General features: G+C 41.4%; 2 protein-coding genes across 4 annotated transcripts; both read right to left on the bottom strand.

Moving 5' to 3' along the window:
* Positions 1-1827: 1827 nt before the first annotated feature.
* Positions 1828-19223, bottom strand: kdm5a (lysine (K)-specific demethylase 5A). Of its 3 annotated transcripts, none has more exons than XM_044020285.1 (28): positions 17742-19223; positions 16586-16663; positions 16267-16389; positions 15840-16010; positions 15557-15739; positions 15352-15430; positions 15154-15245; positions 14889-15047; positions 14117-14236; positions 13819-13977; positions 12982-13163; positions 12607-12769; positions 12402-12521; positions 12117-12311; positions 11509-11690; positions 11298-11422; positions 11024-11180; positions 10750-10870; positions 10454-10630; positions 9667-9845; positions 9240-9558; positions 8231-8791; positions 7952-8110; positions 7364-7492; positions 7113-7260; positions 6333-6544; positions 5309-5782; positions 1828-2676 (listed from the first exon to the last, which is right to left on the bottom strand). In XM_044020285.1, the coding sequence occupies exons 1-28, from the start codon at positions 17886-17888 to the stop codon at positions 2344-2346; spliced, it is 5247 nt and encodes a 1748-aa protein (XP_043876220.1). In that variant the 5' UTR covers positions 17889-19223; the 3' UTR covers positions 1828-2343. The 3 variants fall into 3 exon arrangements, with proteins under 3 accessions (XP_043876220.1, XP_043876219.1, XP_043876218.1); XM_044020284.1 differs by having other exon boundaries at positions 6324-6544; positions 11030-11180; positions 17742-19222; XM_044020283.1 differs by having other exon boundaries at positions 6324-6544; positions 17742-19222.
* Positions 19224-20535: 1312 nt separating this feature from the next.
* LOC122766821 (aldo-keto reductase family 1 member D1-like) lies at positions 20536-24149 on the bottom strand. Its single transcript, XM_044022012.1, has 8 exons — positions 23971-24149; positions 23710-23877; positions 22988-23104; positions 22829-22906; positions 22495-22617; positions 22092-22367; positions 20747-20829; positions 20536-20657 (listed from the first exon to the last, which is right to left on the bottom strand). The coding sequence occupies exons 1-8, from the start codon at positions 24061-24063 to the stop codon at positions 20615-20617; spliced, it is 981 nt and encodes a 326-aa protein (XP_043877947.1). The 5' UTR covers positions 24064-24149; the 3' UTR covers positions 20536-20614.
* Positions 24150-24758: the final 609 nt, after the last annotated feature.

The following is a 24758-nucleotide window of genomic DNA, read 5'->3' on the forward strand; positions in this document are numbered from 1 at the left end:
TATATTATAATATATTATAATATAATATAATATAATATAATATAATATAATATAATATAATATAATATAATATTGAAATAGCACAACTGGCAATTGCAGTACATCTTTTTCCATTTTCTCTGCCATTTAAAAATGTAATACATACATTTTGTGAAACAAGTTTGCATCTTTGATTTCTTATCCAGTCGTGTAAAATAGTAGTTCATATTTTGTCACTGTCATGTAACGTGAACCCAAGCGAAATAGAAAAAAATATGAAAATCCCGTCACATTTAAATATCATAAAAAAAATGCAATTAGATATGTGAGAAAACAGCAGGGAAATTTCCTAAATCTTCTGGAAATTCTGGACAATCTTGTGCTACATTCCTCATATGTGAATGGCAGACAATGGAAAATCAGTGGATCCAATTTTCGGAACATTTTCTGGAGCTCATGCCTGAAAATGGCTGAGAAAGGACATCTCTAGCGCTTTCAGAAGAAATGACAGGGCAGAAATTATGCGGGCAGATTATGCATCATCTTGGATGGTTTTGTTGATGACTTGGAATGGGGTTATTCAGGAAGAGGCTAAAGCAGTTGGTGTCAGTTCACACCGGATCTGAGTTAGCAGAGTTAGGAAAGACTTCGCCTCCCCGCCTCTCGGCCGTCAGTAAACATCCATGTTACTCCAGCAAAGGTGTGTGTTCAGGAATTTACAAGGAAACCCTACTGAATTGTTACATTTTCAGAAAACAAATGTATGCAGTGTAGTGTTAAACAAATAAAAACATGAGGTGATTTCAACTTTTTATGAAATCTGAGTAACATTCTTGCTGGCAACTAAAATAAAAATACAACAAAGTCTTGACACCTGAGCTCCACAACACACGACTGTATCTTCCCTCTAATGAAGCTAATGAGTAACACGGGGAACGCAGAGCTTAATTTACAACTGGGAAGTCAATCAACCTCTAAATAACATGACAATAAGTCACGACTGCGTCTTTGAGCCTGTGTCAAATTCAGTGTTTCCAGCTGAACAAACAAGCAGGAGCTTCAGATATCTCATTATCTGTACTTCTGTAGTTCTCTCTCTCTCTGGGTCTTTTTTTCATGCAAGACATTTTTGAGTGACAGCAAGAAAAGCACAGGTGTAAATAATCAATTAAATTAGGGCTGCATTCCATTTAGCTTTCCCAGGTTCAGGGACACTTCCGGCCCTCTGTCGCACTCGTGAATTTAACAGAGCCCTCGTTAATGTGATTAGTAACACCTGAGACCCTTCCTGCTAAATGATATCAAACTTGTTGCTGCAAAAAAAGGCCAAAACAGGAACACACTGCTCTTTTCAACTCTCAGCACTCACATTTGAAGGTACAGTGTGTAACGTTCGGTGGTTTTTGTGTTGTTATTGTGAACAGAAACTATATTAATTGAATGTGGTGGTCTTCATGAGGAAAACAGGCGAGCTGAGCCTTTATTAAAATGGGATGTCGACAGACTGCCGGCCACCGATTGGTCAGAGAGTGTTGTCACTGGAAGAGCCGTGAGCACGACGTACTCAGGAACAGGACACGGGAATCAAACGAAGTGCAGTTCCGTTGAAAAGAATTTTTAAAATCCTGAACACTAGCGTTAATCTCCAAAACTGAGCAAGAAAATTTCTCAGATTCAACAAAAGGGGTCTGGTGTAACTACCGAAAGCCGAAATTTGTGAGCCGTATCACAACCTATTTGTGCAGCTGTGCCATAATGACCCGGTCCACATTGGGGAGGCTTTAAAACTCACTCAAACATGAGCATTAACATACATATAAAAAAAAAAAACACCATCAAATATATCAATAATTTGACTAGGAATAGTTTATTAAAGGTGAGAAAACAAAAAAAAAGCCACAATCCATTTGCTTAATTGCTTGCAAGCTATGTACATTATAAATAAGTCCACTACATTATTACAACCACTTGTTTTTCCTAATCTGAAGTCCTACAAACTGAGAGAGAGGACAGGGAAGAGTGGTTCAGGATGTCCAGTGCCTGTTTGCACTGAATACAACAGCTGGGGTGTTTTGTGCGACTTGTTATTCTTGAGGAGGTGGTGGACGTTTCTACACCTAAAACAGTCACAGGAGAACAACGTTTCACACCCTTTGCCGCATTATTATAGGAATATTCTTCTCAGTCTTCCAGATGCATCCGTTTTTCTTGTGCGCCGTAATGGAGGCAGTCAGAAATGTCTGTTCCTATTGTACCACACCATTCAAACAGGAGTTTTTCCTCTCTTGTCAGAGTCTGATCAGGCTGACAGGTTTTAGTGTGACGTATCGACATTTCAAACGCAGTACCGGTCATCGTTTCCCGCTAACTGCCCTGCTGCGAGTCCGGCTGTTGCTGCTGGTGTGAGGTTGTCGGGTTCAGGTGAGAGGCGGCAGGCGCGTGAGTCCACGACACCGCGACGGACGAGGGCAGACACTGCACATTGCTGCTGGACAGAGAAGTCGACAGCACCACCTCGGTTTCCTCCGCTATCACGTCCTCAACAGTCATCACGCCGCCTCCCCCTTCTGCCCCCGTGGCCTTGCCGGAGCAGTCCACGCAGATATAGTCCTCGTTCTCGGCCATTTCGCACGACACGCCCACGCAAACCTGGTGGAACCACTCGTCGCAGCCACCGTCGCACTGCACCCAGTCCACCTGTAAATGTAATGCAGACGTGTGAGAAATGAGAAGCACAACAAGGACAAATTGAAAAATGTATCACTTTTCAATGTCCTTTTTAGTACGTGGGTTAAATAACATCTGCAATTACTGCCTCATGGTTCTATACCCCCAGATACATTAAAAAATAGCCTTTTTAAAGTCTATTTTGTCATAATTAGTGAATTAATCTTGATTTGACTTCATGAGGTGACACTGGCTGTCACATTTGACCCACAAATTCTCATCAATCCAATGGGAGAGACACACAACTTGAAAACACGATGCCACAGCCACTGCTGTCACCAGTGTGGACATGTGAACACGTGACACGTGAACCATCATTAAGGTATAATTTTTAACAGCAAGTGTCAAAGCTGTCAGTCATTGTTCTTTGTGACTTACTGGAATACATATAACAAAGCTAGAGTGACTGAACACTGTTGGACACCATCCAGGCCTCCCGTCTGTCCATTAGATCAGGGTTTCTCAATCCCGGTCCTGGGGAACCACTGCCTTGCATGTTTTAGAAGTTTCCTTGCTACAACACACCTGATTCAAATTAAAGGCTTGTTATCAGGCTTCTGCAGTGCTGACTGTTTGAATCAGGTGTGTAGGAGCAGGGGAACCTATCTAAAACATGCAGAGCAGTGGGTCCCCAGGACCATGGATGAGTAAACACTGCAGTAGATCAATGCATCTAGGCAATTTCTTTCATCGTGGGTCCCAAAAGATGGCAAAGATATCTATTGTGAAATAATTTTCTGATAGGGTCAGAAATTTACGATCCAAAACTACTGACAAGCCCCTGACTGCGACAGCCTCAGCCTGAACTCGCATCCTGGAGAAAGCAGCAGAGCTCATTTCTTCAAAGTCCCTGTAAAGTAATTAAAAAAAAAAAACCCATATCTTCTTCCCACAGAAAAATGTGTAACCGTGTAAAATTCAGCGTTTTCTGCTGAAGGAGCTAAACACACAGTTACACACACATACTGGCCAACTCGCTTAAGTGGGGACCAAAATCTGCAAACGTCCCCGTTTGTCAGTGTTAGTATGAATTCCTTCCTGTTTACCAAACATTTAGAAAAGCCAAGTTCACCTGCTTTGGTCCTGCCTAAAGCACACATGTGAGTCAGTGTCCACTGGAGTTCTGTCCTCTCCTCCTAATGCACTACCACGTCACTGTTTGCCCCAAGGTTTGTACAGAATATGAATGTAAAGGCTAAGGTATCAAAACCATTTGTTTAACAAACATGCAGAAAAGCAACATTTTCACCATTTTGGTCACAGTTTATCGAAACACAAAAGATGGCTCAGCTGCAGTCCTGCTCTCTTTCTCTCTTCCTCCTACAGCCTCACAGCAGGAGTCTTCTTTCAGTTCTTTTCTACTTCATTTCCTCTTCTCTGGGCATTTTAAATAAAGTGGCAGAGACGTCGGTGTGTTTTGTGACATTTTGGGACACAGACATCTCAACTAGCATTCATTAAGTAGGAGGTGCAGTTACTCACGAGTAAACAACCGATAAAGCACCTTAACAAAAGACTAGAGTGAAACTTAATACAATCTCTATTTCACAGCTGTACCTTTGGTCACATGTTTTCAAATCTCAAAAAACAAAAACATCTTTGTATGTTGTTTGGCTTTACTCAGACCAGCACTTTCATCATTTCATGTTTGCCCCTCCCACAGAGGTACAGGCCCACCACTTCCTCGGCTCTGATTGGCTGGTGGACTGGCCACTGGTTAACTCACTGGAGTGCCATCTCACAAAGGAGCCACATCACAGTGTCCTGTTAATACGTTATGTGTAACTCTCTTTAAGGTGTTCCAGTGCTGTTATCAGCTGTTGATATTCAATACAGCTCTCGAATGTTCATTTTAAAAAGCGTTTGTTATTAACTCTCTAGTCAGCAAACACGAATAAACTGTCGTTCACTGCATGTTTACAGATTCAAGGGGCTGTAAACTTGTTGAGATCAAGGAATCAACCAGTGTTCACCACCTCAGTTATTCAACAAGGGCAACAGTTTTCCAACTGGCTGAGTATTTTAATCCCTCACCAGCACAACAGACACTGGGACTGTAGGTATGAGCAGTGTGAAACCACATCTAATTTTATTACCAAAATATTTGAATATGAAATTTAATACACAACATTTAATTGTGAATGCAAAAAATGACACATTTTCTGGTTTCAGCTTTACATTCAGGAAAATGTATTTTTTGTTTTGACTGGTTATTTAACTGTATTTTATTTTTAATTTTTTAAATAATCACCTTAGAAAATAAATTATAATATATATTTTTTATTAGGTAAAAATGTCAAAATGTGACATTTTTATTATGCTGGGATAATTATCACATGCATTTATTTTCTTGGAATATTGGAATTATTATATATTAAGCACACAAAAAAAGGTGCACATTCACACAGGCCCCCTTTGACTGTTAATTGCTAAACCAACGCTGTGTCTATCAATCATCTATAATTGTCTCCTTGTCTCCTCTTCTATTGCAACAGCCTCCTAACAACCTGAATGGCTGAAAATCACGAATCAGCGACGAGGGGCGACAAACACCTAATGTATTTACCAGTAAACCTGAGACGGCTGACGGCTGAGTTCTCACCTTATCTTTGCAGGGTCTCTGGCAGTTTTTGGCTGCACACACAGCGTTCTCGTCATTGGAGTCCTCCGCTCCAGACCAGTCGTACTTGGAGGGAATATCGAGAATCTTCTTCTCCTTCCTCTTCTCCAGTCCCTCTCTGATGGCCTCTGCCTTAGCAGCTGCCTTCTCCTTCCTCTTCCTCTCCTTCTCCTCCTTGGCTAACCGTTTGGCAAGCTGCTTCATCTCCCGGTTCTTGTCTAGGTTGAGTTTGAGTTTCTTTTTCTTGGGTTTTCCACTCAAACCCAGCTCGAGGCTGACCCTTTTCAGTTCCTTGGACTTGGCCGGTCGCATTTCTCCCATTGCTGAACCCACGCCGGCTGCTGCTGCCGCCATCAGCATGTGGTGGTGCTCGGCTCTTTCCAGCTTCCGTTTTCTCTTCTTCTCTGAATCTTTAAGCTTGATCTTCAGTGGCTTTTCCATCAGAGAATCATCGGGCTGTAGGAAACCAAAGGGGAATGACAGGAAGACAATTTTAGCTTTATATACACTTCTGAAATCGGGCTGGTGCTGCAACTGATTTCCAGATTGATTACATTTTTTTTGTTTGCATGTTATGAAACAGATTTTCACAGAATTATTGTTGCTATTTATCTGGTCCATTAGTTTACATGTACAAAATGTACCCCCTAGTAGTTCACTAATTCAAACCTGACATCTTAAATACCGAGTTCAAAATATACAACCTAAAAGTGCATCAGAATTAGTAATTACCTAATTACTATTACTGAGTACAACTTAATTAGTAAGTTGTCCAGCAGAGGGTGCTGCGAGTGCAGCTTGGCCTGAAACCATGGCATATATTGTTCCACAGTTTTCATGAATCTACAACGAATCTTTCAAGTGAATATCAAGGTGAATCAGAACATCTTTTCCTTTTTCCATAATTCAAAGAACTTGTATTTGCAAATCTCTTCAGCAGAACAAACCACAAGAAACGTGTGGAAGTGTGTGTGATATAAATAACCTCCCTCCCCACCTCCATGACCTGTAGGAATCTCTCCTCAGAGGGAGGATGCGTAGCCTGCAGGATTCTCCAGATGTGCTGGGTCTCATCCAGCGACACCTCCAGCAGGTCTCCCAGCATCATCAGCTCCTCCAGCTGGGCTTTAGCCTGCTGGGACAGCTCAAGCACCGGAGGCTCCAGGCTGCGCGGGACAAGTGGGGTTTTCCTGGGCTGCTTTCTGGGCGTGACGATGTCTGAAATTTACATTTGGAACAGGACATTAAGAAATAAAATAAAATAATATTACAATAAAATGTGACTCTCATTTAAAAACAGAAACGGTCCAATAAAATATAGCTTTGAATCAGCTGAGCTCAAAGGTGATAGGTTCACAGCACAGAGTGGATACAAATGGATGTAGCCTTCCAATTTGAACAGTGAAGCCAGGATATAGGAGGAAGCAGCAGTTACCCACCAAGGTCCGACTCCATTTGTTGTCTAAAAGAACTCGGAAAATGAGCATATTTCACACGTGATCCATTAAACACGCTTTAGTTTCATGTCGTCAATTCAAAAGAGAAGGGCAACCGATCTATAGGTAAGAAAATAAAGTGGCGGGCAGGTTTAGTGTACGGCCTACAGAAATTATGAGAAGAAAAAGATGTATAACATCAGTACAATATCCTGAGGAATTAAATGTTGAGGCTTCAAGACAAGACAATTACGGGAATAACAGGAAGACTAAATCCACTTTTACAAAGAGTCTGTGGATTCCAGAGGTAACAAATCAAATCAAGCCAAAAGGGGGTGGCAGAAACTTACTTTGCACACAGGACTTGGAGGCTGAGGAGTAAGCGTGCTCGGCGCAAAAAGATGGCGTGACAGTCGGCCACATGTGACTGACCACCTCCTCAGACTTGACAGGGATCTCCTCATCACAGAACAGGTAGGGCTTCACCTCACCTGGGTCCTACAACATAACAATCACAGACAGCAAATAATTAGATTTAAAAAAAAAACTAAACAGAAACTTCAAATTTTAAATCTGTATAATTAAATTTGGCCGGACATGCCTTCATATCATAACCATAAGTCTCCCTGATATCCTCGTCTGAGTCCGTCTCCTCATCATCATAGTCCACGGATTGACGAGGGGACGTTGCTCTGCTGAAACCCGACTGCTGAAATGTTTGGATGTGGCCCTGGTGAGACGGAAAAACAAAACACTGATTGTCTCTTGGGTGTTGTATTATTGACTTGACTTAATTTGACATTTTACCACACATTTTGGAGTTCTTTAAAACTACTACTTTGCTTCTTTAAAATAAAATAAGAGTGCTTTAGTAGTTAACTGCATAACAACAAGTGGCATCTGAGCAAGGAATGGATATTTCCTCAAAATCAACAGAACAAAGGTTCAACATTATGCAGTGCAAACCCATTTTAAGACACGACACAATCACTGTAAATGTGTTCCCTCTGATTTGAGAACCATTTCTGTATGATTTCTTATGATTTGGAACAAATCCATATCTAGTGATCTATTGCCCCCTTCTGGTGCATTCTATATTTACACATAAGAACCCAGTAGAGGCCACAACAATTACCTTACTCTACCTATAGACCAGATGTCGCCCTGTAATGTAAAAAGAGCCGAGTACCTGCAAGTCAGGATTGGCAGCAGCTTTCTGAAGCTCAGCGTTGATGATTTTCTCAGTTTTCTCCCTTGCAGCTTGCTCTACCATGCGCTGACTCAGCACAGACAGCTTTGCCAGCGCTGACGACAACTCGTCAGTGGCCAGAGCCTGACGTGCTCGGTCCTGGAAGGACAAGGAAGCCAGTGTTATGAGGGATAATAATGAATAATTAAGTGTTCAAATGGAGTAGGTGACAGGAGAAATGTGAGATGTTATAAACAGTCCTATAGTTTCTGTGCACACCTGCCAGCTCATGGCTCTCTCCGTCAAACACTGGAGAGCCTCTCCCTCTGGCAGACGCACCGGCAGCTTCTGCAGCGACACCAGCAGCGACAGAATGGTCTCTAGTCTTGGCCGCCGCGACCGCTGACACAGCGGACACAAGAATTTAGAGTCTTTGCTGTTACTCTGCCATCCCACACCCACTTTCTTCTGAGATCCCGTCTTAGGCAGAGGCACACATGCTCCATGAAACCAGTCCTTACAGAGCTCGCACTGCAGCATGAAGCCGCTGGCCGTCTTTCGACACAAGCAGAACTTGACCTCCTCGATGCGATCGGCCATGGCCATCTTGGCCAAGTTGGCAGCACGGAGTGAGTGGATGGCCTCTACTTCTTTGTGCTCTTTGGATTTGAAGGCTGCAACAACGGTGGAGGGCTCTCGCACCTCCTCGAGGCTCTCCTCCAGGTCACTGAGGGTGTTGGGGTCGAAGCCTCCCCTCTCCTTCTCCATTAGTTCCTTGACTCGCTTCCGTTTACTTTTGCTGTTGGCATAGATACCGATGTCCACGCGAGGACTGAGCACCTATCAGAAGAGACACAAACGAGAGCACTTTTCATTCTAACTGAAGGCACAGTGTGTAATATTTAGGGTTTATTGGCAGAAGCTGTATATACGACCAAGGATATGTTAGTAAAATTGCTTTAAAAGAACCGTGTAAGGTTTTGATAGCCGTGGAATAAGCCACAAGGTGCCACCATGTTTCTTCAGCAGTCCAAATGGACAAACCAACCAGCGAATGCATTTCACTTTTTGAAAGTGAAGCTTACTATGCAAACAAAGATCATCAACATCCTTTGTTAATGCTGCTGTAGATCCCTGATGCACTACAGAAGGGGCAGGGTAAGCAGAGGACTGAACCTTTAGAGAATGTTTTATTCCACTTTGTGTGTACCAAAAGCAAACATCTGTTATTTGTTTTAACCTCACAGTGCAGCACCAATCACTCTCTCGTCCTCTTATCATGACGCACCTGGAGCAGTGTGTATGTGGAGTTCTTCTTGAGGAAGGTGCGAGCAGTCCTCTCCCTCCAGGCTCGAGCTGAGGCCACCTGAGACTCAACCTGGGTGAGCCGGTCAAGCCGGACAGGGATGGAGCGCCCCCTGGCCAGCAGACTCTCCAGCTGCTCCAGATAAGCATAGCTGCTGCCACTCTGGATGGCCTCCACCTTGGAAGTCCACTCCTTGGCCTTCTGCAGGGCCTCTCGAAGAGCTAAAATATTTGGCAGATATGCTGGGATGTTCCTCGCTTCCAGCACAATGCTCTCCAAGGTCACCATGCTGTGTCGAGGCCTGTGTAGGAGGAGGACGATGTGCGAGTCATCTTTTAATATAACCAACTGCAAACATTCTTGTGACATAGTTGAATGTTTGTAATTATGTGCGTAAGAGCAGCCTAACCTGGCCTGTAGGCAGGCACGAGCCTTATCCTCCCATCTCTCAGAGACGGTGAGGATTTCTTGAAGTTCCGCCATGGCCTTCTCCACAGCGTGATGGGGAGCCAGACCTACGCCAGAGTCGATTAGTCTCTTCATCAGCTCCAGGGTGACTCGGTTCGGCTCGGCCAAGGTGACGCGCACCTGATATGCAAGAAGCATGTGTTACGTACAGTAGGGGTCGGGGAAAAACATTGATTCTTAGATGCATCGCGATTCAGATGTGGACGATGCTGAATCGATTCACAAATGTCCGAATTCCGATTATATAAATGTCAAAGAATGTAAAATAGACAGTACGAAAAACTTTATGGGGAGCACATAACAAAGAGTGTGGAGCCGAGATACAGCAGTGCTATTCCGTTGACACGGCGATTGCGATACTCAACAACGAAAGCAAAACGGAAGTCATGGCCTCACGGGTGAAAGAGGGTAGGATAGAAATAACCTGTGATGCTTCAGTTTACATTTTTGTCTTAAATATGTGAATTGTGATTCACGATGTGACTTCTTTACAATGCAGTTGTATTGTACATTTCATTTAGTTTAATAAATGATAATGGAAATTAATTAAAACACTTCTTCACTTCTCATTACCAATACACTGTTAAAAATAAAGGTGGGTATGTGGTGAGTGATCACAGTGAGACAAAGTCTTTCAAAAGACTGATTGAATTTGATTGTTTCATGATCTAACAGTGGCCCCTGAATCGTAATCGTAATAACAGGCTGAAGCTCTTATAAGTTCATACCTCGTCAAGCCAGCGGGCCTGCTGGAGTTCCTGTTTGAGTCTTGGAAGCTCAGGCAACTCAACGTCCAGGCCGCTACCAAGGTCCAACAAAGCCTGTAGCTTGGACGAATCGGGCATCTCATCCGATAGTGCTGCCTGTGCTCGCTCATGAAAGTCCTCTACATTTTCCAGTAACTCCTATAAACATGGGGGGTAAAGGATGGAGATTAGAGGAAAACAATTTTACAATAAAAAAATAAGATGGGAAAAGTCTATAATTGTTTGTCTGGATAAGCTCGCGTATACAGGGGACTGACTTTGACTTGTCGCGCCTGGCTGATGATGCAGGGCAGCCTGTAGAGCTGATCCACGAAGGCCTTGAGCTCGTCCACCGACAGTTTGGTGCGGTTACGACTGCTCTCAGAACGTAGGCGGCTGCTGCACACACAAATGGACAAACATCTATGAGTTTGTTCATTTTTTAACTGAATCAGAAAGCCTTTTGATTTCCAAATGGACAAAAACATGTGGGTGCAGTGAGTAGATTTGTTGCTGTTGAACAACATTAAAAGGTAAAGTGTACCAACGTACACTGACCTGTGCCTCTGCTTTCGGCTGAGCAGCAGTTGGGCTACAGAGGAGCACGTCTCTGCCTCTTTGACCATCTCCTTAAGGCGTCGGTACAGCGCGTTCTCTGGATACTTCCTATCTTCTGCGTCCTCCAGCAAAACCTTTAGCTCAATAAGTTCTGGGACACAAATATGAAAGGGGACAGTGACTCATCAGCTCCTCATAAACTTCGCACCAGCCCCATCAAAACACTATTTTTGGGGGTTTGTTTTTGTGGTAATAAAGGACATAGAACCTTTCTTGTTCTTCTGGTCTGCAGCCAAGGCCTCGGTGACTCTCTTTGCCCACGTGTCATATGATTGTGCTCGCATCTTGACACCATAAAGCATGGAGGGAAACTCCTCCAGATCATAGCGATACCTGAAATACAAATAAATGACTTCATTAACAGATATTTCAGCCAGTCTAAGTGAACAGCTACTGTGTCCAAAAACAAGAGCTCTCACCGGAGACACTTGTTGCCGAGTGGACAGTCGCACAGATCGGCTGCGTGGTGAAGACAAACCAGACGTTCGGGGCTGCAGGAGCAGGTCAGCGCGGACAGGAAGCAGGTTGTCTTACACTTGTGGCACTGGCGTTCGTCATCAGGAAGCAATTCAAAGACCTCCTGTTCCGAGGACAGCACCCCCTGTAGGTAAGGAGAAAAAAAAGAACAAATGTTTACAGTAAGCTGATGCTCATCTTTAAAAAGGAGGGCAGCCGACAGTCAACGTGAAGGAGGGCGTTGACTATTATTCATATTCGTGCTGAAATGGGCATTTTTCTTTTTCCTCCATTCAAAATACGACAGTGTAATAATATCAAATGACACACAAAATGACTGAATATAAATAAGCAACACTAACCTATCGCTCTAATCTGCATTTGGCCCCTGCAGTGGGGCAGTACAGTATATATAATATATACAGAGTACATATAATGATACATAACACATGTAAATCAAACATCACAAAACAAAACTTTGTCAAATGAAAAGAAAAAAAAGGTTTTAATGCACTCAGCAGCATTTAAGTTATTAAGCACCCAAATTGGCCGATGCCGACAGTCTACTCACCATTTCTTGGACAGCCTGTCTGAGTTTTGTCTCCTCTTCCATCATATCTCCCATTTCTTTGAATACAGCAGCAGCCAGCTCCACATCAAGACTCTCCGGGTCAGCAGCCATCTTACACAGCAGCTCCTCGTGTGAGAAGACACAGTAGCGGTGGAGCCGCCTGTAGTGGGCCACACACTGACGACCCACAGGTAACTGAAGGAGAGCAGAAACGAAAGATGAACAACTGTGTTCACGCAGAGAGAACTTTTACTTTTACTAAGAACTGTAAAACTTTCCCCTCACCCAGTCAGCGGTGCAGAAGTTAACAGCCTCTGCGAAGTTGTAGCCCTGGTTGAAACCACTGTGGTAGGCTCGGGGGAAGGTCACTACAAACTCCCCAGCACACTGATTGGTCCTGTACACCTAAGGAGGGAGGATTTTGATCAATATGGAGCACACAACCATTTTAAGTTAAGTTAAATATCAATGCCATGCCCAGGACACATACAGGAACGCCATGCTCCATGAGAACATTGGGATTCATAATGGTGACCAATTGGTGGAGAAGGTCAGGCTGCGAGTCAAAAAGCTCTGGAGCCAACTTTTTCATGACCGCCTCCAGCTGCTCTGCTGCAGAGGCCGGCACCCCGTACCATGTCTTGGGCTCACCCCTGAAGAAGAGCGAGATGAATAAAACAGCATTACACACATAAACCCTCATGCTCGAGTAGAACAGAAGTAAGAATGACTACACTAACATTTATAATTCTGCTGATTAGTTATACTTTTTCAGTTGTCACAGTCGTATTTCTTGCATATAACAGGCGATCTTGTGTTTGCCCCGATTCAATTGTGAGAGCTATGAAGGAATATTTTGTCTTACCAGTGCAAGAAGTTGATGGAGTAGCTCCAGTGGTCTTCAATGTGCCAACAGAAAGAGGAGAAACACATGCCCACATAGAGCCAGGGTACCTTCATGCCCGAGATGTCTACATTGATGTGTGCAAGTACCGACTGCTCCAGCACCGGCATGTTGTTCAGATTCCAGCCTGAGTTGGCGTATTCCTGACAGGAGAGGGAGGAATACACTGCTTCATTTCACTTAAGGGAAAGGCTATGGTTTAATTGGGATCTATTAGATGAAAGTTGAAGCAAAAACATTTAACCAGGCAAAGCAGAAAAAAAGCTGGTATATTTACACATATCTGATGTAAAATAAACATTTTCAAAATATATTTTATGTTTAAACAAAGTTGAAAAATTCATTATGAAGAATCAGCTGAAATAACTTGGATAAAAGGCTTCAAAAATTATATCTAATTAAATCATGATGTTATCTCATTTGTGTAATGTTATTATTTTGGAGTTTATTTTATTTATTTATTCTTTTGTTTTGCATTTGTGTTTGGTTTACAATTATCCAGGCTCCAACAAACCCGTCCTTGTTGTTAATTTCCCAGAGGGAACCTCCCAAAGGGATCAATAAAGTCGTCTGTCTGTCTGTCTGTCTGTGTGGTTTAAATAAAGTTTTACAAAAAAGCCCTCTGCTGTTGGTGCACAAAGACTCTGCTGTGAAGGATACATAATTACAATACACGATTCGTGTGGCAATTGGGACAGCCCATGGCACAACGCTGTGACGCATTTTGACAACAGTCGGACGACAAATCCACATTTCACAGGATCTAGACCCTGAATTGAGACACGGCTATGCTCTCACCTCTTCATCTCCCAGCAGCCTCCTCTTGCCATCTCTGACAGGAAAAGCGCTGCCCACGTCTTTAGAGCTGATGTCAGCCCCGTACTCTACGATCACGTCCTCCTCGATGCTGCTGACCAGGCGCCAGAACTCCTTCTCCACCAACTCTGTGGGGACCATCTGGGGAAACAAAGTAAAACTATTGAAAATCCGTGCATGTGAGCAACACATTAAACTTCAAAGTGCTAAAGCAGAATTTAGTACAGCCAAATTATAGGTGGAGGTCAGAGGAAGTTTTAAAAAATTGGGTTTCACATACATGCACGGGCATGTTGAAATAGTCAGACTTGAAGTGGTCAGCCATCTCCCCAAAGCTCTGGAGAGTGTACTCTCTCACAGCCTGCTCAAAGCCAAATGCTTCTCTCGGCTTACTGCACTCCTGTGAGGGAACATGGACAACATATACAGAACATTTTAACAACTATTTATCAAGTATATTAAGCACAAGAAGAAAATCATTTCTTTAAAGCTGCAGTGTGTGACTTTAGTTTTGTTTTTGGTGTTGGTGATGTTGTGCCTCTGTTTAGTTTTCAGAAACAGAAACAATGTAATGTTATTTGTCTATTGTATCTATCTGAAAATGGGCTCCGACAAGCAATACTATCAGACCTGACTGAGGGAACATTTGTGTGTATACATGAGCAGCACGGGGCAGTCAAACTGTGAAATGACCAGGTTTTTTCAACAGTAGAATTCACTTAAAACTTGTTTGTGTTTTCAGTCAAGCGCCAACCTGTTTGCTCCCCTTTGCTTTACTAGCACAATGTTGCCGTTATCTCTGTCAGTCTTGACATAGCGTGAATCACTTCCTGTGTGTGGCCCACAAATGAAAATGAGATCTAAACACTGCTACAGTGATTAATTAATTAGTGTTGTGTGAACTAATTTGACCATGGTTGGAATTTAACAGCAATTTGTTGCTAAAGTTTTTACAATTGAAATTCTTCAAAAATGAAAAATAACCACGATGTGAAATTGCATTAGAAGGCCTTAAAAATTCCAAACATTCATAGACAGTTTTCAAGCATTACCTCAGCAACACACTTTGGGCAGCGCCAGTCTCCCTTGGGTACATCCTGCAGAGGTGGAATCAGACAAAAGGTGTGATAGCTGTCATCGCAGCCATCGCACAGCAGGAGCCGGTCCTCCTCATCACCACGACCGCACACAAGGCAGAGGTAGAGGTCAATCTGTGGTGCACGTGACACAAAACATACAAGAACAGTCATATCCTGTGTCACCCAGTATACAACGATCGTCAGAAAACAACCAAATGTAAAAACATGCTGGACTCACAAAGTTGACCTCCAGCGTCTCCTGCCGAGGTCTCATTTTGATGGCAAAAGCCTGGGCTTTGAGGTGACGCTGCTTCTTTTTGAATCCGTCATCTAAGTGAAAGTTGTAGATGTCAGAAATAAATATTCACAGTACCTTCTCATGTTTCAGTGCCACCACATCTGTAAAAAAAATTAAAAAACGGGACACCTTGCTTACCAGCTGAAACGATCTCCAAGTCAACCATCTTGGGACTTGTACTAAAGATTTTAAGGCCTTTTGGCTCCTTGTTTTCTCTCTAAAGGAAGCAACAAAATTTGCATGAATTTGTGACCCATTTGCAAAGGGAGAAAATCTTTCCCTCATGTGACCCAGTATCAGACAGTTTCAAATATATCCTGTTTTTTTAGATCTGTTTTTTTACCTCAGACTTAAGACGCCTGGAACGCCTCTCCGGCAGAAGCTGCTCTTTGGTTTGTGTTTTATCACCCTCATCTTTCTCCCTTTCATCCTCCTCCTCCTGCTCCTCTTCTTCTACTGCCTCCTCACCAACTCCCTCATCTACCTCCTCCACATCATCGCCCTCATCGTACAGCCTCTGGGTGCCCTAATTTGAGAAAACATTAAGGTGTAAGAAAAAAGGGGGTTAGTATTTACTGGTTTAAATATTATTCAATATAATTTTCCTGAAAAAAATCACCACTCACAGTTAGTGTGGCTCCAGACTGAAAGAGCTCATAGGGGTAAAGAATCCTCTCATAGTGGGAGCGCAGCAAAGTGCCAGTGCCTTTCCCAGATGGGAAGCCCAATCGGCTGGCCACCTTGGACCACCTCTTCTCTTTACACACTGTCTCAAAGCCGCCCTCGGACGACACAATCTAAAACACACACACACACACACACGTTTATACACACAACAAAAACGTAACTGTGGATCAACAAATACATGCAATATGGACCAGAAGTCAAATATATACCTTGGCTTTTGACAGTGATTGTCCACAATGAAAACCAAATTGGAAACCCAAGTAACAACAAACATTTCTCCTAATTTATAAACTGATCACATGCAGACTTATTCACAAAACAAAGAACAAACACAGAAAAACAAGATTTCAAGTTATCGGTCCATACCTTACTAAGCTGATATAGATCCAAAATCTTTCTTTCTACGTGAGGGAATCGAATCTTGGATCCCTGCAGCTCCCAAAACTTTGCTATTTGATCCAGGAAATTGAGCTTCACTCGAGTAAGAGCCTAAAGATGTAATGGCGTGGAGAGAACAGAAAGCATTAACTCTGATCTTAAATCTGCACTGCTGCCTTGCAGTTAGAATAAAAATACACCATAATGCATATTCTTCACAAAGCATCACTTGAGCTATACCTTCAATTAATATTACTAGTATTATTATTATTATTGTTATGACACAATTTAATTTCTTTGGAATTACCTCAAGTTCGTTCAGCCTTTGTACTCGTGGAGTGAAGCGAAAGTTTCTTACATCGCAGGCAAACGGAGGCTGCCAGTCCTAACAGGAAACAGAAACATCAAAAATGAGGAAATGACAGAAACAATTGCTACGCGGATAAAATCAAAGTTGCAAAGAAAGAACACAAGCTGAAGTCATTTTGTGAGGTTAGGGGTTATAACTACTGTATTCATAACACAATTACATAATTTATGCTCAAGTGCATTTGAACCTATTTTTGAACAGAACAGCTTGTGGGTATTTTTGTGAACTGTAACATTATGCTTTGCTGGCCACAGACATATTCTAACACTTTAAAAAGGTCCTAAAAGATTCAAATGCAATTGTCTTCATTTTGAATGCCTGTACAATACCAGTAGTTTTGCTTGACATCAACTCATAAATGTTAGGACTACTTGAGTTTCTAACTTACAAAGAACCTGTTGTTCACAGAGAACTGGGGAAAGCGACATTCATCTACTATACTAGCTCCTAATGCAGGAGTAACTCAAGTTAGACACCTTTCAATCTGCAGAACAGTTTAAACCATTAATAAACAACGTTTATTAATTATTATTAATAAACATTATTATTATTATTAAGACACATTATTATTTTTGTGTCAGTGCAACTTTCTTGTTAGTCTTTTTAAAATAAGACAGGTTTTTTTTTAATTATGTATAACTTTGCAATATTGTATAACTTGTGTGCATCTTATATTTGCAGGGCACTAATTTCGTATAGATCTAAAAATCCCATTAATATGGATTATGGTCTGACAGTAGCTACAGGCCTGCATGTGGCTCATCTGGGCAGCTAACATGGCGCAAACGTTGCGATACCACTTGTCTATAGGCACCAGGTAAACAAAAAATATATACATATTTCTACTGATTACTTCATTTTGCATTTAAAAAAAAACTTTTGATAACAACACCGGGAAAGCCAGTGTCACTCAAAATCACAAATCTATAAACTTGAACGCAGAGAAATTGAGCCTTATTTGACCTCTAATTACAGTAATGGCTTTGCCTATCGCAAAATGTATGCCCCAAGTAAACGGTCGTGGCTTGTGTTGTATTAGTACAGATTTTATCACATGCTTATTTTAACACTATTAGAAATGATGTGAGTTTACCTCGGGTGGTCGGATCTTGCAGATTCCCGTTTTCTCTGCAATGGGTCGGATCTTGTTGATAAACCCTAATGGATCTGAGAAATCCTCCCAACTCGGTTCAAAAACTGGGCATTCAGGAGGAGGGACGAACTCAGCAAATGCAGACATGTTGGTGTGTTTCCAATGACACTGTCTTTAAGAAGAGTAAACGACTGAATGCAAAATGTTGAGCTCAACAGCCCATGGTTATTCCCAGTGATTTTCTTCTTGGGGTACTTCCTCCGGGTCCATCATGATCCTCCAAACCTCCGTATCAGCAAATCACCTTAGTGACAGGACATCCCCGTTGAAAGTGAATGCGTAAATTCAACAACTACTGGTTTTAAACTTGTCCCATCATCCGTAAACAGCGGACCAGGCCAGGTCAAACCAGGCCGGGGAGTCTCGACCACCACCACTCGCCTACCTGGGACGGAGGGCAGGGTCAATCATTTCTTCTCCGAGGTGACAGCTTCACACAAATCGTGTCTGCTGTGAAGACTTGTGTCAGCAAAGATCACTTAAATGTAAAACCTAAGGCTACAAACACACTGACTTGAAATTTAGCTGCGATACTATGTTACGCAAGCTAACATTGCTAAGTCTGTGATGCATTTCCTACAAACTTATCCACGGCTACGTGTAGCTAACTACTACGGTTCACGTAATCACGCTCGATTGTCAGGTTTCACCCCGACAAACTCCAGTCTTTGTGGCCGCGTCTTCGAGCACCTGATAGTTAAGTATTCCAGCCAAGTCGGACAATAACACGTTGGAAGCTAGCAGGGGAAATCGTTCATTGTTGACGGATACCTCCACTCCCTGCATCCACCCCCATTCATTGAAGCTTTGGAGGCGATGGAAAACTAGCACACGGCTAATTCCACTGGCTAAAATCAACACAGCGATCGATATCCGTGGCGCAGCTAACGTCAGCGAAGACAGTCGACTGAGCAATATCGTCCGCAATGGTTTGCGTCGACTCACTGAAATCACATAGAAGATGAACATGAATTAATGTGCTTTGTTTTGCCGAATGTCAGCAACCATTAAATGTAACGTCGTCTCGAGGTACAGTAGCCGTATTAGCCTATGTGCTACCAACAACTAGCAAGGTTGGAGGAGCTGCTGTGGTGCTTTCACGACAACTCGGAAAATATTTTCGTATCTTTTTTGTGGCCTTTTTTCATTTAAAAAAAATTCAACTAAATGTTGCGAACCGCTAAGCTATAATATAAGGCTGTAATGCCAGGTTCTATGTATGTACAACAGGGTTCCCAGACTTCATAAATGTGACCCGTTTTTGAATTTCGAAATGTGTATTGTGGCATAGATTTGTCATGTATGCTTTTAACATAGCAATAATAGTCTGAAGAAGATATAATACTTAAGTCAAAAACTGAGGTGACTTGCAGCATTCCGTTTACTAGTTTTACTACGTCTTTAGACGATATCTTTTAGCAATCATTATGTCCTCTTTGTTGGACATAAAAAACTGGTTTACCTTTCTAAAACATTCGATATTACGTCTATCTACCTCTGTAGGTCTGTAATTTCCAACAGCACCGTAATGCATCATGCAACGACAAGGTCGGTGATAATTATTTAATGAATATGTTTTACAGTTTAAGATGATATGATAGAAAATATTTTTTATCTACAAATGACAATGATACAATTTATTTTAAAAGGCAACTTTATAACCATGAAATCGGTACCCGTCCTCCATTTCCGGCTCAAGTAAATTCTACACATGCGCAGTGTTAATCTGGTTTGTTATTTCCGGATTTACATTTGCTGGTGACAGCTCCTGTGTTTTCGTTAGACTATCTAGAATAATTTTAATTTCATAATTAGAATTTGTTGTGACTACTATGAGTTGTAGTTGTAGATATATGTGATGCCACTCTTACTAGTCAGAACTATGGTTTCAGATATCTGCAAGTCAGTTTTTACTGTGCATATTTATTAAAATAAATGTGTATTATTTACAGAAAAGCTCCAGTGGTGGTGCTTCCTTTCCACAGTGGTCACTACAAATATGCACAACTTTATTTGTATTCAGGAATATTTCATGTATGACATACCAGAGGTGCATTGTAGATGCCAATGTACATAATTATAGTGTAAACAATCACCTATATGTATGTATGCACTATTTGGCAAATCCTTGTCATGAATCATACATATTTCCACCTCACCGTCTAAGTAAAAACTTAGTTAGCTGTGATTTTTTTGTACTTGTCACTTGCTTACCTCTGGCCCATTTTTCTGCTGTAACAAGAGAATTTACACAGAGTGGGATTAAAGAAGTCTTATCTTAATTTCTCAAACCTAAATATTTTAAACTGGAACTGTGGATTGTCCCCATTTAGTTTATAAATCGAAGATATCTGTTATCTGATACCCCATACACACAAATGGGGTTTCTAAAATAGAATAAAATAAAAATATTACAGTAAATTGTAAAAATGTAAGAGCATTCTAGACAGACATAATAGCTTGACATAGAGACTACCAAAACGGCTTGTATATGTACAGTATAAATGCCATTTTTGGACTGTGACAAGGGGAAAGAGTCCAACTCCACCCCTTTCTGTATCATATCACTATATCACAAGTGTATTAATTTAATGGAAATGTAGAACAGTGATGGATTTAGAAAGAATTTCAATTTCAAACAGGGTTTCATGGACTATTTCAGGTTAGTGACAGGAGCAATCTTTATAATCATTATAAAGTACAATCGAATAAAAATAGTGAGTAAAAACAAGAGTGAACAGAAGACTTTATTATTATTTATTTTTTAAAAAGTGAGGAAATGCATTTGGGAACATTCTTAACATCTGCTATGTCTAGTATTCATCATGGAATGGATACTCTGGATGATCAGCCCACCTGTTGAGTGAACAGAGAGAGAGAAAAAAAATCATTTCTTGCTCTTTCAAAAAGAAGGGCTTCACTCACACAGCATGCATTCAACTCACATGCGGAGCTCCACAAAACGAATATTCTTGTTCAGTCCTTCAATTGCCTTCATTTCATCCTCAGAAAGGGAGAAGTCAAATATCTGCCGTGTTCAAAACACAACATCAATCACAAAGGATTTTATATTTTACTTCCTGTTTTTTTTATGATGTACAGTATCCAATGTGCTGTACATCGCATAAATACATCAGACAGGGTATGAAACAATGTAAACTAAAAGCAGTAATAAAAACAAACAAACAATAAAACTGAATGGAAAACCAATAAAACAGAAATAAGGTCAATAAGTAATATAAAAATAAAGCACTACAACTGCCAGCTCCCTATACATGGTCAGGGAACACCAAGGAGAAGTGGGTTTTAGTTGAGATTTAAAAAATGGAGCAAGTTTAATGTTGGAAGGCAATTCCTTCCACAATTTAGGAGCCACCAAAGCCAAGACTCTGTCTCCCAGGTCTTTTAATCTCGACCTAGGCGCCACAAGAAGAGACCTTTTTGCAGACCTCAGTGAGGGCAGGATGGGACAAGACCATTCAAGGCTTTTAAAGTAAAAAACAGAACTTTAAAATGTATTCTAAAATAGATTGGGAGCCAGTGCACAGATGCCAACACAGGAGCGATATAGTGAGTTCCAGTCAGCAGACGTGCAGCAGCGTTCTGGACTAACTGCAAGTGAGAGAGGGCATTACAATAATCCAGTAGAAATGGTAAATGGTATTTAGATATTATAAATCTGTATTTATATAGCACTCGTCTTTCATACTAGAGCTGAAACAATTACTTGATTAATCGTCAACTATTTTGAGAATCGGTTTGAAGTTTTTTTTCATTAACAAGACATTCGAGAAAATCATCATTTCCAGGTTTGACAAACACTAATCAACATTTAACGTTTTTCTGACATTATATGGACCAAACGATTACTCGATTATTCGAGAAAATAATCATCAGTTGCAGCTCCATTTCATACCCATTCACATGCTGCCAGCAAAGCCATCAGGAGCAACGTGGGGTTAAGTGCCTTGCCCAAGGACACAATTGCCATGTGGACTAGAGGAGCCGGGAATTAAATCGCTTTATTGAATCGCTTTATCACTGAGCAACCGTCGCCACATGAAAGACAAAACCCTTGTCAAAAAAATATGTCCGTCAAATTCTGTGATCATTGGCATTTGGATTGGAATGATGTGACTGAAAGTCAGTCTTAGATATTAGCAAACTGTCACAGCGTGTGTGTGTGTGTGTGTGCATAATCATTATAGGACTGCTAAAACAAAAACAAAAATCTAATGGTGGTCAAGACCTTTATACAGTACTGTACATTTTAATGTGGAGAAAACAAACCTCAAAGTTCTGCCTGATGTGATCAGGGTTGAAGCTCTTTGGGATGACCACCACTCCTCGCTGCAAATTGAACCTCAGCGCCACCTGGGCTGTCGTCTTGTTGTACCTTTTAGCTGCTGATACAAGCAGCTCATCCTCCAACAGCGGTGGGCATTTTAGATTTACCCAAGATTCGTCTCTACTTGTCCCCAGTGGGCTGTATCCTACAATCACAATGTCATTTTGCTGGCAATATTCCATCAGTTTTGGCTGAGTGAAATAGGGATGGCATTCAACCTAAGCATAAAAATAAGCACACATTTTATTAGTTAGTAACTGCAGATAATTCGCTTGGGTTCTCAGCACTTATGCCTTTTCCTTCATTCATTTTTTGAATATATGTGCATCGTTATTGTGTCTTCACCTGGTTTGAGACAGGCCTGTGTTTCAGCCCAGGTTTATTAAGAATCATCTCCAGTTGCCTCTTGTTGAAGTTGGACACTCCAAGAGATTTCACAAGCCCGGCATCTTTGCAAGCCTCCAACGCCTGAAAAGAGCACAGCCAAAATGCAACTTTGAACAGATTGTTAATGTTTTGCTGGTACACTACACAGATATTTGTTCCTGTGTGTAGCGCTGCTCGTAAAGTAGGAGTAACATGGTTGTGAATGAATGGTTGTGTATTAAAATAAGCCTGTGAGAACAACAAAAGGTCAAGGTATTTATGGTGGAATATGGTGTAGATCAATTATTCTCACCTCCCATGTAGCACAGAGGTCCGTCTCATGATAAAGCCACTTTCCATTTGCATCTCTCGGGTAGAAATCATCCCCTGGCTTCAGAAATAATAGTATGTTAGTAATATTAAGTGATAATGAAATAACTTTGGCATATTGTGATATTAAATACATGTATACCTTAAAGGCTAAAGGCAGTTCTACTATGTAGAGGTCAACATAATCCAGCTGCAATGTCTTCAATGTTTTCTCCAAAGCAGGCCGTACCAGTGCCGGGGGATGGAAAGTGTTCCACAACTGCATGATGGGTGCAGATGAAACATTATTACTAAATTATTAGGTGTAGCACTAGCATTCACCATGTAGCCATTTAGCAGAGGTGGGAAGTAATGAAATATATTTACTCGAGTAGGTCTTTTGTGTACTTGTAAGTCATTTTAAAATCTTTTACTTAAGTATGTTTTTATGGGAGTACTGTACTTCACTACATTTTAAATCACATCTGTTACTGAGAAAAGAAAAGTTGGCATGCACTGGAAACTTTGGGAGTGAATGATGAGGACAGGTGAATCGGCACTAATTTGTGGCGTTTTTTGACTGATACATTACGTGTTTACATTTTCTTATTTTGTCTTCAATTTGTAAAGGTTTGTCTTTTATTAAAAACAGTTCATGTGACATTTGTGTCCCCTCTTCTGCTTTTGCACAACACAAGAAAGAACCCCACCCTTGATAAAAAGTAACTTTTTATCAAGTACTAAAAGAGTACAACAAGCTACTTTTTTACTTGAACTTGAGTATCATTTTTAGACCATAGTGGTACTTTTACTCACTGAGTAGAATATTTTAGTACAGTACTCTTTCCACCTTTGAGACACTAATAAGCAAACAGAGTACATTACCTTTCCACAATAGAAGATGTCCTCTCTCTTCACAGTTCCATCAGCAATTTTTTCCCGTATTGCTTGCCCCACCTCATGTTCATTAAAATAGACCAAAGCCCCATCAAAGTGTCTGTATCCTACTTCGATGGCCACTTTGACGGCTTCATATCCACTTCCTTTATGGGACTATCAAAAGAAGACAACACACACAAGAAAATGACCTCTCTGAAGAGTCATAGAATAAACCTATTATTTCTTCTGAGCATGAAGAAGTCTTACGGTGCGGGGATCTCCGTAAGTGCCGAGTCCCATCAGAGGAATGCTGTTTCCATCACTCAGAGGAATAGAATGCTTCTCAGCTGTTAGCTCCATTCTTGTTCAACAAGACAAGTCTTCGATAATTCGATACAACTGTGATTCCAGAGGCGACTTTATAGGGAATTCGACCCCTCCCTCCAAGATTGTTCAGCCCTTTTTTATTTAGAGGCGTCTCTATGGAGGGGGGGAGCGTTATCTTTGGCATTTTCAGAGTCTTTAGCAATCCAATTTTGCATGCAAAACAAACACTTAACGGAAAACAAATGGATAGAACTGAAACAAACAAATGAACAGGGTTCCCTGAACATTGGGACTGATGCATCAAGCATTGAGTCCAGGCATTCTACAGTATTCTTTGCTGAAAAGAAGAAAAAGAAATTAAAACAAACAAACAAACAGAAAAGGCTACACGGTACATGACGGAGGACCCTTTCACCTCGACACGGCATGGCACGGTTTAGGTTACCTACCTACTGACTTTGTTTTTACGCGCAACACACACAAATGAGTGACTAGTGTTAGAAAGCTGCTGAAGGCATGTGTTTTACTTTAGCCTGTTTTCGCCACTATCCTGTTTTTTCTGTTAATGCCGGCGGGTGAGTTCTAATTACATTGTAATGTTTTAGTTAAAATACAAACAAAGTTTGTTGGTCTATTTGTTTAATGGTGTTTGCTCCATTGGTAGTTTAGTGGAGCAAACATCAATAATACTGTGCTCAGTACATGAGTGAAGTCAAGCAGGTAACTGC

Source organism: Solea senegalensis, linkage group LG3 (genome assembly GCF_019176455.1).
Source record: "Solea senegalensis isolate Sse05_10M linkage group LG3, IFAPA_SoseM_1, whole genome shotgun sequence".
NCBI lineage: Eukaryota > Metazoa > Chordata > Actinopteri > Pleuronectiformes > Soleidae > Solea > Solea senegalensis.